This window comes from Leopardus geoffroyi, chromosome B1 (genome assembly GCF_018350155.1).
Source record: "Leopardus geoffroyi isolate Oge1 chromosome B1, O.geoffroyi_Oge1_pat1.0, whole genome shotgun sequence".
Lineage (NCBI taxonomy): Eukaryota > Metazoa > Chordata > Mammalia > Carnivora > Felidae > Leopardus > Leopardus geoffroyi.
Genome location: NC_059327.1, coordinates 35,166,660 through 35,180,927, shown reverse-complemented (window position 1 = coordinate 35,180,927; position 14,268 = coordinate 35,166,660). Strand labels below are relative to the sequence as shown.

General features: G+C 51.8%; 1 protein-coding gene across 6 annotated transcripts in view; it reads left to right on the top strand.

The window, feature by feature from the left end:
* The first annotated feature begins 750 nt into the window (after positions 1–750).
* SORBS3 (sorbin and SH3 domain containing 3) overlaps positions 751–14,268 on the top strand; it is a 30,335-nt gene continuing 16,817 nt past the window's right edge. For 2 of the 6 annotated variants that reach the window (XM_045457409.1, XM_045457416.1), the window contains exon 1: positions 13,642–13,835. In XM_045457409.1, coding sequence (XP_045313365.1) covers positions 13,815–13,835 — 21 coding nt within the window. In that variant the 5' untranslated portion in view covers positions 13,642–13,814. Of the gene's footprint in view, positions 2,042–6,177; positions 6,333–8,044; positions 8,393–11,403; positions 11,561–11,807; positions 11,926–13,641; positions 13,836–14,268 lie in introns of those variants that run through there. The other 4 variants (XM_045457434.1, XM_045457423.1, XM_045457445.1 and 1 more) reach the window with 4 other exon arrangements.

The window sequence follows — 14,268 nt, the reverse complement described above, 5'->3', positions numbered from 1 at the left end:
CACAAGTTTAGAACATACATCCTTTTTAAATCTCTGTGTTCTGAATATTTAAGAGCAACCCCCCCCCCCCCATAAGCCAAGGGATGTGTGTGTTTAATGGAATACTAAAACAAACGCCGCCTCAGTTTCTTTTAAAACTTCAAGGCAAGCACGTGGTTATGGGTCTGACATTGCTGGTCTGCTGGCCTTTTGTGACTAGATATTGACCAGCAGAGTGAAAATTGCTTGTCACTGTCTGATGGGCTTGATCTGGCTTCTTGCCTAGAGATAGAAAATCAGGCCCTCCAGGAACATTGGTAAATTTTATCTACATTTATATTGCCTTTTCTGTTTCTACACAACAGTTGCGGTTCAATGAAACAAGTTCCTGTCAATAACAAAGAGTTGATTTCTTATCCTAATAACTTAGGTATGACTTCCTGATACTGTTCAAAATAGGAAAAGAAAAATCCTTTTATTTGTTTTGTCAACAGAATATTATTATTTAATATTATTAAGGAGCAAGGGTGGGAGTTTTTATTTTTTAAAAAATTTTTTTTTTTTCAACGTTTATTTATTTTTGGGACAGAGAGAGACAGAGCATGAACGGGGGAGGGGCAGAGAGAGAGGGAGACACAGAATCGGAAACAGGCTCCAGGTCTGAGCCATCAGCCCAGAGCCTGACGCGGGGCTTGAACTCACGGACTGTGAGATCGTGACCTGGCTGAAGTCGGACGCTTAACCGACTGCGCCACCCAGGTGCCCCAAGGGTGGGAGTTTTTAAAATTAGGTAACTTTGGGGCCCTTTCAGCCTTGTCATTGTCTCACAGATCCTCTTCTAAGTAATTTTAAAACAAAGTTTGAAGCAGCTGCCCTTTGTAAGAACATTACAAACCATGCTTACATGACACACAGCTGGGCTTACTGCTCATGGTCATTACTCGCGGGTCTTCTCCAGCCTCTCTGAAGGAGCAAGGCTAAAATCACTTCCCTCCACCCTCCTTTGTTGTATGTACATATTGTAGCTGATCTCCAGAATTTTTGACCATACTTTATCTATAAATATAAAATTGAAGTTCTTGAGAATTAACCGTTTAAGTTAAAATAATTAGGAAGAGCTTGCCCCAGGTCGACTAATTTATAGTTTTTCTTTGTATTACCAGTTTTTTCCTCCAGTTTTTCTATTGAAAAGTATTCCTGAACCCATAAAGACTTGTTAAGATATCATTCTAGAATCCCCACTATTTATTATAGTTGTTATAGTAACAGTGGAACCCAAGTTTTTTTTCAGAGCATTATTCAGTTTTTCATATGTAGGCAGAAATGATTTCAGGGGAAAGGTGAACCCAAAGCCCCAGTTGTGGGCATTAGGCTCCAATTTCCTAAATCATTGGTGGTTATAATGATGGATAGATACCACCTTGTCTGGCACCTGGTCCACAGCTTTCCTGAAGTCTGCTATAAGAGGGAGTAAAGGGCAGCCTGGGGGCCCCCAGCAAGAGCTGGAGGAGGGTCTGGATGACCTGGAGGGTAGTTCCAAAGCAGTGTTGCCACAGCCCCTCTTTGGCACTGCTGTGATCAAATGCTCATAGGAAAGCCTGAAGAGAGAGCAGATGTGTATGTAGGGGAAGAAAGCTGTGTAGTCGAAAAACAGGGTTGTTTTTCTTGAGTTGTACAGAGAACTGTGTTAACAGTAAAGCTTTGTGCCATTGACAGGGTGTGAAAGAGGTAACCTGTGTTACTCTGAGACTTGTGACCTGCCCTGCCTATGTCTAGCCAGCCAGAGTGAATGGGGCCAGGGTTAGCTGCCTTCATCTATGCAGTCACAAAGGTAAAGGTGATACTGGAGAGGATATTCCCTCCTGGGAGGCCTTGGCCTCACGCCCCACCAACCTTGGCCAGACTGGCTAAATATCACCTTTGTCTGAGACAGGGTTATGCATGTTCTCCTCTTCTACACCCTCATGACAAGTCAAGGTGGCTTAAGATCAAGAAGCAAGGACATGGATGTGGACTATCCCTCCGAGCAGCTCTAAAGTAGGGCCATGCACATTGCCTTCCTGTAAGTTCTTGCCCAGATTCCCTTCACTTCCTTGACGTAGCTATCTCCAAATAACTTGTTGTGTTTTGTTTTGCATGTTAAAGTGGAAGTGCATGTAATAAGGAGGCCTACCACAGATTTTGATTTGCGGCAGTAAAGACACATTTTTTGGTCTGTCAGAGAACCTTTTTGAAGATGCCATCATGAACACCTTTTCCTTTCTCAGTGCACTGTGACCAATATTGTTTTTTCCTAATAGAAATGTCAGCAGGCATTTTCTAAGAAAGGATCCTGGTTTCGCTTCCTGAGGTGGTCAGACATAAGAGTAGCTGGTGATGGTCATTTTTTTGAAGGCTCTTCTGAATGATAGATTATGTGCTTGTGCTGAGAGATTACTTGCTTTTTCTTGCTTTCAGTTATGTTTAAGAAAATGGTGAAAATGTTATTTATTGGCAGAAGTGAACAAGTCTTTTTTGTGATCAAGAAATTAATTTGTTCAAATTTTATTGTAAATTGGAAGTCATCTTTAAAAAAAAAAAGCACTGTTAAAATTAAATGATAACTTTATTGGCTTCCTGTGTCTTTATTTCCTTTATTTCCTGTTAGAGGCACTTATATTTGGCTCTTATCCATTAAATAATTCCAGAAGTCAAGGGAAGGCCTGGTGTTTGATGTCTGGTCTGGTCTCTGATAAAGGAATCTCATCACAATAAAAAAAAGACCTCTTTCCTTCACCCTCTTCAGCCCTTCTTTTAGTTTTAGACAGGCTTTGGTGGCTGCAGGGTGCTGTCCCACTCAGAATCCACTGCCTTGCCCCAGCCTCCTTCCCAGCACTCTGCCCACCACTAACTCAAGTTCCAGCTCCTTCTGTTGCTTCTCTGGCAGAGGCCACTACTTGTAGAAAAGGAAGAAAGACAGGGGCGCCTGGGTGGCTCAGTCGGTTAAGCGTCCGACTTCGGCTCAGGTCATGATCTCACGGTCTGTGAGTTCGAGCCCCGTGTCGGGCTCTGTGCTGACAGCTCGGAGCCTGGAGCCTGCTTCCAATTCTGTGTCTCCCTCTCTCTGACCCTCCCCTGTTCATGCTCTGTCTCTCTCTGTCTCAAAAATAAACATTAAAAAAAAAATTAAAAAAAAAAAAAAGGAAAGGAAGAAAGACATCCCAGAAAATGTATAGTCTTTACAAAAGATATTAAAAATACTTTTTATTGTAGTAATTTAATAACTCTGCATACGATCCTAATAATAACTGGCATGAGTTCCATCTTGGGAAAAGTCAAAGGAGCCAGAGAGGCGTTGAATGTGGAGCTGAACTAACAAGAAAAGGAAGTGTAAGACCAGCCTTTTGATTCCTTTGAAAGCAGAACTACCCTGAGGTGCTATGGACTCAGAAGGGAAAATAAATGGAAGATTGAGGGTAGGGCAAACACCCAGGGCCCTTGCAGAGGAGAACGTATCTGAAGGAGTTTTATCAGTTCTGGCAGTAGAGGCAGAAAGTCTAAATCGAGGCCCTGCCAGGCCTAAGTAATGCAGTTTTACCAAAAGTACGGCCACATCAAGGGCCACAGTGTAGTTTACAGGCCTAAAAACAAGCCCAGATTTCTAATAAGCTGGGTATGCATTTTGGGATCTTCATTATTCCTCAATAGCATCCTGACTTAGCAATGTCCTTATACCGCAGCTAAACATTGAGTAAAATGAGGCAGTGTTTGCCCTTATTTCCAGAGTTGTGAAAAAAATTATTTAAAATACTGGAAATTAAGAGCTAAAATGCAAACTCATGTTTACCTCCCACTACATGGAGACTCAACCCCTACTTGGCTGCCTGCTTTATGTAATTACATGGTCTTTCTGGTTTTTCTATTGTGACTTGCAGGTTTTAGGAAGAAACTAATGTTGATCTAGTAGATTCATAACAGTGGGAAATTAGGCTTTTTAATGTTGGTGCAGTTCAGGGGAAGGTTCATCATAGAATCAAGGAGTGGGAAGACAAAGTCCTACTTTGAAGGCCAGTGGACACCATAAAGTTGTGCTCTGATCAACATATCAACCGTCTTGTCTTCCTCATCTCAGTTTACCTGCACTAGGAGAGAAGGTTGATGCAGACCTACTTTTCCAGCTCCTGGTCTGTGTGCCCTTCTTTGTGGCTGAGTTAACTTGGCTGGGTTTTCCCTCTGAGGTCATCATTTATTTATCCATCCCTTATAAAACCTGCTTTCTAAAGAGCTGACAGCCATTTGCTCGCTCTTTCTTTCCTGAGAACTAAAAGAGGTCCCTCCAGCTCAGCTCTTCTCAAAGGCACCACATCTGCACGTGACACTTGTTCACTCATCTATAAAAGGAGGGAGAGAGAACAGTCTCTGATGTGATGTCAGTGTAAAGGCTTCCTTGAATATAGACTAGACAGTTGGACAAAGGGCTGAGTTCTCTCACAGCCTTCGGGCTGGAATGGGACTGACTCAGAGGACCCTGAATAGGTGTCGCCTGTTCCGTCCTGTGTGTGCTAGGGGGAGATCTGTGCAAGGCAGGCCTGGAAGCCGCCTCCTCCATCCCCGTGAAGGTCCACTCACTTGCCCCAGCCGCCGGGCCCCAGCACTGACCATATTTGACCTGTGGTGGGTATTTTTTCACTCCGCTCTGGTCTGCTGGCTTTGTTCCCCTGGCAGGAAGAGAACACTCTTCTGAGAGTACAAATAAATTTGCTCAAAGCCTAACCAAAGAATATACTAGAGTTTATCCATGTGGAGGAGAAGAGAAGGAATAGCAGATGTCCTTCCTTTGCCTAATGTGGAAGGACTGAGGCACCGGGCCAGGAAGCCACTTAGCTGCTCAAGGGTGGATCCCAGTGCCACATTCAAATGCCAGACTCCCAGTACTAGATAAGGAAACTCCTCAAGAAACGGGACTTCAGGTGTATGTCTTCTGGGATCCCTGGCTTCTTTTTCCTCACTTGAGAACTAAAACTGAACTCTCTGCTCACTTACTTACAATAAAAAGCTACTTAAGGGCTCTTTCTACTCATCCTTCCTCTTGGTGACACAGGTTGGTTTTCAGAGTGACCCATATTTCTGTATGAAGAGCCACCTTCTTCTCCTGAGGCTGCATGTGAAGAGCCAGATCTATTGGGAGTCTCTTGGCTAATCAGGGTGGTGGGCATGGACAGATCTCTGTTGACATGAGTGTCATGGGATAATTCACAGAACAAAAGGTGGCAGGCTCGAGGATCAGGTGGGGGTGGGGCATACTCCCGACCAGGATCAGATAGCTAGGAAAAACAGAGTAGTTATGTAACTGTGTTTACTATGGCTCAGGTGACTCTGAGAAGGCAGAGGCAGCCCCCTGACAGAAGGCAGTGCCAGAGACTGGGAAGAGTCACAGGGAGGGAGGTCCCTGTTAGATAAGGGAGTCACCAGAGGAGACAGTGTATTGGGATGAAAAGAATTTTTTTGTTGTTGACAACAGCCTGTCACCTGGGACAGCCTTCTCTATCCTTAGCCTCTCCCTAAAGCATGCCAGCTGTCTGTGGGGTTGAGCCAGCAGCAAGCAGAACTGAGGGTGGAGGGAAGACTCGAGAAATCAGATCCCTGTTTCTTGGCTAAATCTTTGGACTTTGCTACTTCCCGCTCCCCCCACCCCCCAACCCTTAATCTTCTACTTTTCCTAGGAGGGATTCTTGTCCCTAAATGTGGGCAGGAAAGAAAGGAATCAGTCAAGGTTCCTTATGCTCTATGCTCCCACCAATCTCTCATCCTCCTTGCCATGAGGCTGGATGGCCACCAGGGAACCTGCAGGGATCTTATTCTAGCTCCTCCTTGGTCTAGGCACATGGCCTAAGGCTCAGAAGGAGAGAAATTTCCACTGGATCAAGGGCCGAGCAGGTTCTGATCTGAGAGAGGTGATAAGCCCAGTAGAGCCTGGGCTTAAGTAGACAGGTAGAAGTCAGAGCAACTGGGGAGAAAGGCTCAGGCCTCCAGTGGGACCTACCCGGCCTCCTCCTACAAAGCTGTTTACTGGACTCGCTATTCCCATAGAGATGAAGCTGGTAGCCAGTCCCCAGCTCCTTGCCCCTGGCGGCTACCTCCCTTTGTGAGAAACAGGAAGTGAGGACCTTTGTCAGCTCAGCTGCACCGTCTACATTAAATATTTATCTTGGAGTCCAGGTCAGAGCCCTAGAGAATAAGAGACGCTCGCTGCTGGTGAGAGAGGGTATGGCCAGGATTCCTGGAATTGGAAGATCTTCAGCTTCACCATCTTTGGAGAACAAGGAAGAACATGAACGAGATGTGGCCCTTCTTAGTCGCAAGGATTCTGACAGGTGGGAAAAGACTGGTGACAAGGGAAACGGGCACATATTTTGTCCCTGAGGGAGACAAGAGGATGCTGCCCAGGGTGGGTAAGCAAGTATCCAGGCTTTAGGGGCAGGAAAATGCCCTGCTGCTTGTCCTCAAGAAGTCCCAGAAGGCCTATGCTCCTTTCTGCAGCTGTCTTCTGTGGGCGGGGCTATCTATCCCCTCCCTCCCCTCAGCTTTCCTGGAGAACCATGGATTGTTGGAAGGGGCCTTAAAGGTGAACCCGTTCAGCTCCCTGCTCGGTGCAGCAATTGCTTGTATAAAGATGCCCCATAATCGGTAGGCTTGGAACCCCTGTAATCATTCTAAAAGTTCTTTGGAAACCTTGGGCCTGCTTCCAGGTATGCACCCAAGGGTCTCACTTCTGCTAGTGCAGCCGGTCTGTTTCCCCACAGCAGTCCCGCAAACACTGGAAACTAGCAGCATGCCTGTCTCTCAAGCTTCTCCACAACCTAAACATCCCTCCTTCCTCTTTCACATGCAATATTGTTTCAAGCTGGTTCATCACACTGGGATAGCGCTTTTAACTGAATTGAGAAAAGATAAAGCTAATAGCATCAATAATGGTGGGATTATTTTTTTTTTTTTCATCTTTCTCCATACTCTCTCCCTTCTCAAATTGGAGTGGAACGATGTGCTTGGAAAACACTCTAAAGTGCATGATGGCCCCAGGGCACCAATCTTAAACCCATAGGTACACATAAATGTTTTCTTATTTTTATAATTTATCACTGATTACTCCCAAAATGGATCTGAAATTGCCCAATATCTACTTGCTGTTTGGTTGTTTTGGGGCTTGGGGTCCCAGAGACAAGCTAAGGGCTAAGATGTACTCCAGTCTTTACATTAGCAGTAAAATCTACACCCTCTGTGGGGACACAGAGGCTTATGGGAGAGGGGAAAGAAGGGATGGCCTGAGGGGTTGGGAGCCAATGGGCGCGGGCTCTTGGGACTGGTGTCAGAGCCTCGGGAACAGCGGAAAAGCAGCAAAATCAAAACAAATACGGTGTATGGGAACACCAAGACCCTGGTAACCCCATCCCCGCCAAAGGGACCCCGCCCTCATCCTCTTCAGGGGCGCGGCGCGCCCAGGGGGCCGCTCCCTAAGGCCGATTTCCTCCCGCCACCGCCCTCGGCGGTGCTTGCACGTGTGTGAGCATCCGCCCATTTGCTGGTGCACGCGCGCCTGTGTGCGTGTGTTTGTTTGCACACGCCCGGACACGTGCTTACGAAAGCACAAAGTCTGTCTCCCCAAGTAGGGAGGGAGGCGGCGGGACCTTAACTCGGTCCGCTGAGCTACTCCACTTGTTGGGGTGCCCTTATCTCGGCCCCAGCCTGTCTGCATCTCGGTCCTGTCTCCGGGGCTGCTGGCTCGGTATCAGTTGCTGGCTTGACCCGGGACCTTTAATCATTCCTGCCCCCTGTCCAGGCTCCGCCGTGCAGGGCTGCCTTCCCACACGCTGGAAATGTCGCTGGAAACTCTGAGTGGCGCTCGCCAAACCCCCTCCCACCCCCGCCCCCCCCCCCCACGGCCCGATGCCAGCCCTGCGGTGGGGGCCGAGGAAGGCAGCTGGGAAACCAGAGCGGGCTCCCCAGGGACCCTCGGCGGCCCCTCCCGGCGCCGCCCGCGGCCGGCCCGGCCCCCTCGGCAGGGGGCCACAGCGTCCCAGCAGCGCGCCCCGACGGAGGGCACTCGCACGCCCCGGCCGGCCGGCCGGAGCCCCCGCCCCGCAGGCTGGAGAGGCCCAGATTGGAGGTAGACAGACTGCGCCGCCCGCCCGCGCGCTTGTCGCGGTCCTCCCTCCCTGCGCGTGCCCTCGGCCCGGTCGATCCCCCTCTTCCTCCTCCCGCGCCCTGCCTCGCGGAGCCGGTCCTGACCCGGTCACGAGGGCGGGTGGCACAGCCCGGACTTCTCCCTGCCCTCCCTCCTCGAGAGCCCGCCGCGGCCGCACCAGGCAGGAGCCGGGCAGAGATGCTCCTGCCCTCCCGGGCGTCCTCGGTCCGCGCCACCTGCTTGCTGGGAAAGGTAGGTGCTGCTAAGGGGAGGGGGCGCCGAGGAGGCGGGGGCCCCGCAGGCGGGGAGGGACCCGTGCCCAACCCGAAGGCAAGGCAGCGTGCCCCTCCCCCTAGAGTCTCGTCCCCAACTCTGGGGTGGAAAGAGGTGAAGAAGTCCCTCCTCAATCTAGAAAAGGCGAAATTCGAGAAAACTTGCCCTTGTCCACGTGGACTTGTATCTGGGAAATACCTGGAAAAACGCCTAGGGCCAAGCCCCCAAGGAAGGTCTGTACTTGGAGGTGCAAAGGAGTCTGTCAACTACAAACAGGGAGCTACTTCACCTCTTGCAGCCCTTGGGGTGAAGGACTGCCAGAATTCTGGGAGGACCCCAGAGGTTTCCTGGCACCCTCTCTGTCCTCTGCCAGGTGCAGGACCAGTGCCTCCGTGCCCCCATCTCCATATGAGTTTCTTAGTTTCTGCTGGCACAGCCACTGAGAGAAAAAACTCAGCCCACTCTTCCCCACCCACAGCTGCCTATCTCTAGAGGATACCTGCCACAGGCAACAGTGTTGGGGAGTGGCTTGCTACACCACCAAGGATCAGCAACCCCTAAAAAACTGGGTACAGGGAGGGGGCGACCTCCTGTCCTCCCCATCCTACCAGAGGGCAGTTCTCTTTGAGCACAGCAGGGTGGGACGGCAGGAGGGGGAAGGAGGCCTGGGTCAGCTGATGGCTGGGACTGCAGATGCTGACCTCGCATCTTGGTTTCAAGCAGTCAGCTGGGAAGGGAGGGGCTGCTGCTGGGACCCAGCCTGCCCCAGGCCTCTGAATCTCCTGCTCTCCCCTGCCTCAATTTCCCCCTCAAGGGGAGGGAGAACAGCAGGAGCTGGGGTGTGTCTGCATGTTTTGCTTTTGGTAGGAGTCCTAATTGGATCCAGCTGGGGAGCTGCCCCTCCTCCAGCCTCAGCCCTCACTCCCCCCACAGCCAGGGATGGGCAAGGAAGAGCACTGTCCCCAGTAGGTCTTTCAAACGGTAGAAGAAATCCCCACTCAGAACAGAGACAGGGACCTGCCACCAGCCTTGTCAGTACCCTCCAGCCCCTGTGGCCTGAGCAGGAACAGGGCACAGGATGTAATCACAGCCCCCTATTGTATCTTCATCCCCTCTAGTCTCTGTAGACCTTGTGCTACCCCTATGAACCCCTGCTGCACAGCACCCCCCCCCACAGCTACCCTTCAGCTTACATCCTTCTGTACCCACCTGCCCCCCATGCTCACATGTGTCCCACCCCCACAGTACCTCCCACACTTCACAATCACAGCTCTGCACTTACATTCCTCACCACACACAAACACAGCACCTCACAAGGCCCCCTGGCCCTTCTCACGAGCTCCCAAGCTCCACAGGCACACACAGGCCTAACTCGAACACACAGGCCAGAATGGGTCCAGCCCCGGAAGTGGAGGTTGGCCTAGCTCTGGTCCAGTCCAACAGCACACGTGAGGAGGAACAGCCCTGTTGGGCAGCCTGACCACCTTCATCTCCTGGGTGCCTGGAGTCCCCTTCTCCTGACCAAGCCTTTGCATGAGGCAGAAGAACTAGGCTGGCCAGTCAGGTGTGCCCAGCTCTCTGTATCCTCAGCCTCTCCCTAAAGCATGCCAGCTGTCTGTGGGGTTGAGCCAGCAGCAAGCAGAACTGAGGGTGGAGGGAAGAGTCGAGAAATCAGATACCTGTTTCTTGGCTAAATCTTTGGACTTTGCTACTTCCCCCCACCCTTACTTAATCTTCCACTTTTCCTAGGAGGGATTCGTGTCCCTAAATGTGGACAGAAAAGGAGGAATCAGTCAAGGTTCCTTGACTTGTTCAAAAAACAGCATAGGGGCACCTGGGTGGCTCAATCGGTTAAGACTCCAACTTCAGCTCAGGTCATGATCTCGCGGTTCGTGTGTTCGTGTCCCACGTTGGGCTCTGTGCTGACAGCTGGAGCCTGCTTCAGATTCCGTGTCTCCCTCTCTCTCTGCCCCTCCCCTGCTCATGCTCTGTCTCTCAAAATGAATAAATGTTAAAACAAAACAAAACAGCCTAGAGGATAGGGGCACCTGGCTGGTTTAGTCGGTACAGCATGCGACTCTCGATCTTGGGGTTGTAATTTTAAGCCCCATGTTGGATGTAGAGATTACTTTAAAAAAATAAAATAAAATCTTAAAAAAAGAAAAAAGCAGCCTGGAGATATAAAAGAAAATGGTGTATGGGGGTGGGGGGCACTCAACACCACCTCTCCATCATAAGCACCCCCCACTTTGTTCTTATCCACGGCTTTGCTTTCCATCCCACCCCTCACCAGCACCCTGAGCCCTCTGAGGCTTCAGTTCCAGGGAAGAAGGCCAAAGAAGGGAGTGGATAGTCCTTTGAGCCTAGAAGGAGTGGTTCCTGCTGCCTGGAAAGGCCCCCACACTCTCCCCCTCCCATAACCTTGGCCCCGTTGGGCAGTGGGCCGGTGGCCTTGCTGTTGTTCAGGGCCTCTCCCGCAGCCCAAGTAACTTGTTGTGCCTGCTGGCAAGCCGATGCTCACAGAGGGACTGGAGGAGACAGAGGGAACTGAAACAAAGTCCTGAGTGCCCAGGCCCTCCTCTGCCAGCTGCCCCAGTTCCCTCATCCTTCCCTCTGGGGGAGCAGGCTGCACTGTGCAGTGAGAGCCCCAGAGGGGCTGGCCAGCAGGCCCGTGTGCCCAAGGCTTTGTCCAGCAGGCCTGCTCCTGGCCAACCTCCCCTCCTCCCTGCCTGACTTCCCCCTCCCCCACTCCCACCCGGAGCTCCTGGCCCGGGCCTAACAAGCAGCCCATTGTGCCTCTGAGAGCAGGCACGGGCAGCCTGCAGGCAATCGCCTGCAGAGGCCTGTTTCCTGGGTCCTTGACTCCCACCCAGCTGGCCTGACCCCCTCCCACAGCTGTCCCCTCCAATCCCCCACCCCAAGGTTGAGCCCAGAGGGCATGGGCAGCCCGAGCCCAGCAGGGCTTTCCCTTCCTCCTTCCTTCCCCACAGAGGGCACACAGAGGAGCAGCTGGTACACCAGGAGCCCTCCAACCTTGATCCAAGCATGCAGGCTCCACCCTGCAGCCTCCCCGCTGGGCTCAGCCTGGACGACTTCATCCCTGGCAATCTCCGGGCTCACATAGGGTCATCCTCCCAGGGGGCACGGGTGAGTGACAGTGAAGAGAGGGTTACTGTGGGCCCAGAGTTGATGGGGACCTCAAAGGACAGGTGGGGGAGCAGGAGGATTAAAGGGAAGGAAGGGGCAGAAGATAGCTCTAGAGAGCTTTGCTGGCTACCTACAAAGGGGTTAGGCTGACCCTCCAGCGCTCACCATGGGGTAAACCTTGTCCATGGTTCCCGCCCTTCTGCGGAAACTTCGGGCCTGAGCTGCTGCTCCTGGCCCCTCCCCACAGGTGCCTGTGATCCGGAATGGTGGCTCCAACACCCTTAATTTCCAGTTTCATGACCCTGCGCCCAGGACCGTGTGCAATGGGTACTTACCCTCCAGGAGAGATGCTTCCCGGCACCCAGGTGGGTCTGCTCCAAGATCCCCATGTTGGGGGTGGGGGGATCAGAGCTTCATGGGCCTTTGACCTGGTACCACCCTGTGATGGGCAGGAGGGCCAGGAAGGCAATGGCAGGACTCTCAAGGTCCTGGGCCTCCAAGCTCAGCTAGCTGCCCTTCTCCGTGTGAGCACTGGTGTCCTGTGAGTGTAAAATGTGCTGTGGGAGAGCAGACCGACGCATCTCTTCCCCTCCTCCTGTACCCCAGTGCCAGGGGAAGGAAGTATGCAGGGGACACAGTCTTGGGAGGCTGGGGGACCTCTAGCAGACAATAGAATAGCTTGGATTTGGGATGGAAGTGTGGAGGAACGTGAGCATATGTTGTCTGCCGAAAGTGTGGGGGCCAGACCCCACAGCAGGGCCTAGGGGCTGCTCCAGTCTGTACTCACCAGCCAAACGAAAGTTTGGAGAGGCAGCTCTGAGAGCCCGTCAGCTCCTAGGCTCCTACCAGTCACCAGAGTCTGGGCCATGGGGTCCAGAAGATCCTGGGACCTTCTGGGTGCAGGTCTACCCTGAAGGCCCCTCTCCTGAGGAGGGAACCTTCTTCTTTGAGCATCCTCTTGAGGCAGGCTCTGTGTCAAGTAGTTTATTCATTTGACAAATAATTGTTGAACACTTAGAGCTTGTAGGACACTGAAAAGACACATTCACAAGCCTTATTTCATTTAATCCCTTGAAGTCCTGGAAAGGTAAGCTACAATTATCAGCATCTTCCTAGTAAGGACCTGAGTCTCAGGGATGTTCAGTTGCAGAGGCTGAATCGAGATTCAAACCCTGGTCCTTCCAGGCCTGAAGACCTTCTGCTGCTACACTGGTGACTTGGGGGCTGAAGGTTCTGGGAAGTTGAGGATGGTAGCCACTGTTGAGATGTAGCCACGTCTGGTGAATGAGTTTCTGTCCCTTATCAAGAGCCTTGAGGGGCACCTGGGTGGCTCAGTCGGTTAGGCGTCCGATGTTGGCTCAGGTCACGATCTCGCAGTTGTGAGTTCGAGCCCCACGTCGGGCTTTGTGCTGACAGGTTGGAGCCCGGAGCCTGCTTCGGATTCTGTGTCTCCCTCTCTCTCTGCCCCTGCCCCACTCGTATTCTGTGTCTCTCTCGAAAATAAAAACAAACATTAAAAGAAAAAAAGAGCCTTGTGAGTATGTGTCAGGCACTGTGCTCGGCACGGTCACACACACTGGATCTCCCTGGATTTTTGACATGATTACCCTTGTTTTACAGAAGTGGAAACTGAGTCACTGAGAGGTTGCTTGCTGTGCCCCAGGTCACACAGCCAGTAGGTGGCAAGCTGGCATCTGAATTCTTTGTCCCCTCCACCCCTTTTCTGCTGCACCCTGCTGCCTTCCCAGCTGGGACTGTCCCCAGCATTCTCTGCCAGTAATGATTCGCAGCCCTCATCCTGAAGACTTTTAGGGCAGCCCGAGGAAAGGATAGGGTGGACTTGGGCACAGATTTCTCAGGAAAAATCCACTTTCATTCACTCGAACTTAAAAAATAAACAAAGGCCTGTGGTCTTGCTGGGGATGGGGAAATTTGTAGGGTCCAAGCCATCAGTCCAAACAAACAAGGAGATGTTTAAATTTTTTGCACTCACAGGATCAGTGTTCTGAAGAGCAAAGGGACAAACAAGTCCAGGTGGGGCCGCTGCCCTTTGCTAATGCTCTACTGCACACTCCCCACAGACCCTGCCTGGTATCAGACCTGGCCAGGTCCTGGGAGCCAGCCCCTTGGGAGCCAGAAGACCCCTGCCTCCCAGCACCCCCACAACTGGTCAGCCACATGGACCAAGGACAACAAGCGTCGGGACAAGCGCTGGATCAAGTATGAAGGAATCGGGCCCGTGGATGAGAGCGGCATGCCTATTGCCCCCCGATCTGTGAGTCCAGGGCTGGAGGCCACTGACAGATGGGGCCTAGGGACCCGCGCTGATCTCCACTTCTGTGAATTAAAGTGGGAGCAACAAAGAATGCACCCAAACCACTTCAGACTAAAGCAGGGCTCAACCATGATGGGTTTTGGGGGGTCATAAGCCACATAAAATTACAGGTGCTCTTGTGTGTCTGAGTTGCACAAGTGGTCTGTGGGGGGAAAGGGGATCTAGAATGCCCCCAGGTTCTCAGAGGAGCAGAGTTCTTGCTGTAAGGGCTGAGCGAGGCAGGGCTCCCCTCTGTTCACAGCCACGGGGCCTAGCACAGCCAAGGAGTGAATGACTGGGCTGAATGAGCTAGCGAGAGTCCTCTGAGTGAGAAGGCCTCACATGGTGGCAGGCATGGAAGGATCCAGGGCCCAGGCTCTGAGGAGCCTGCCCT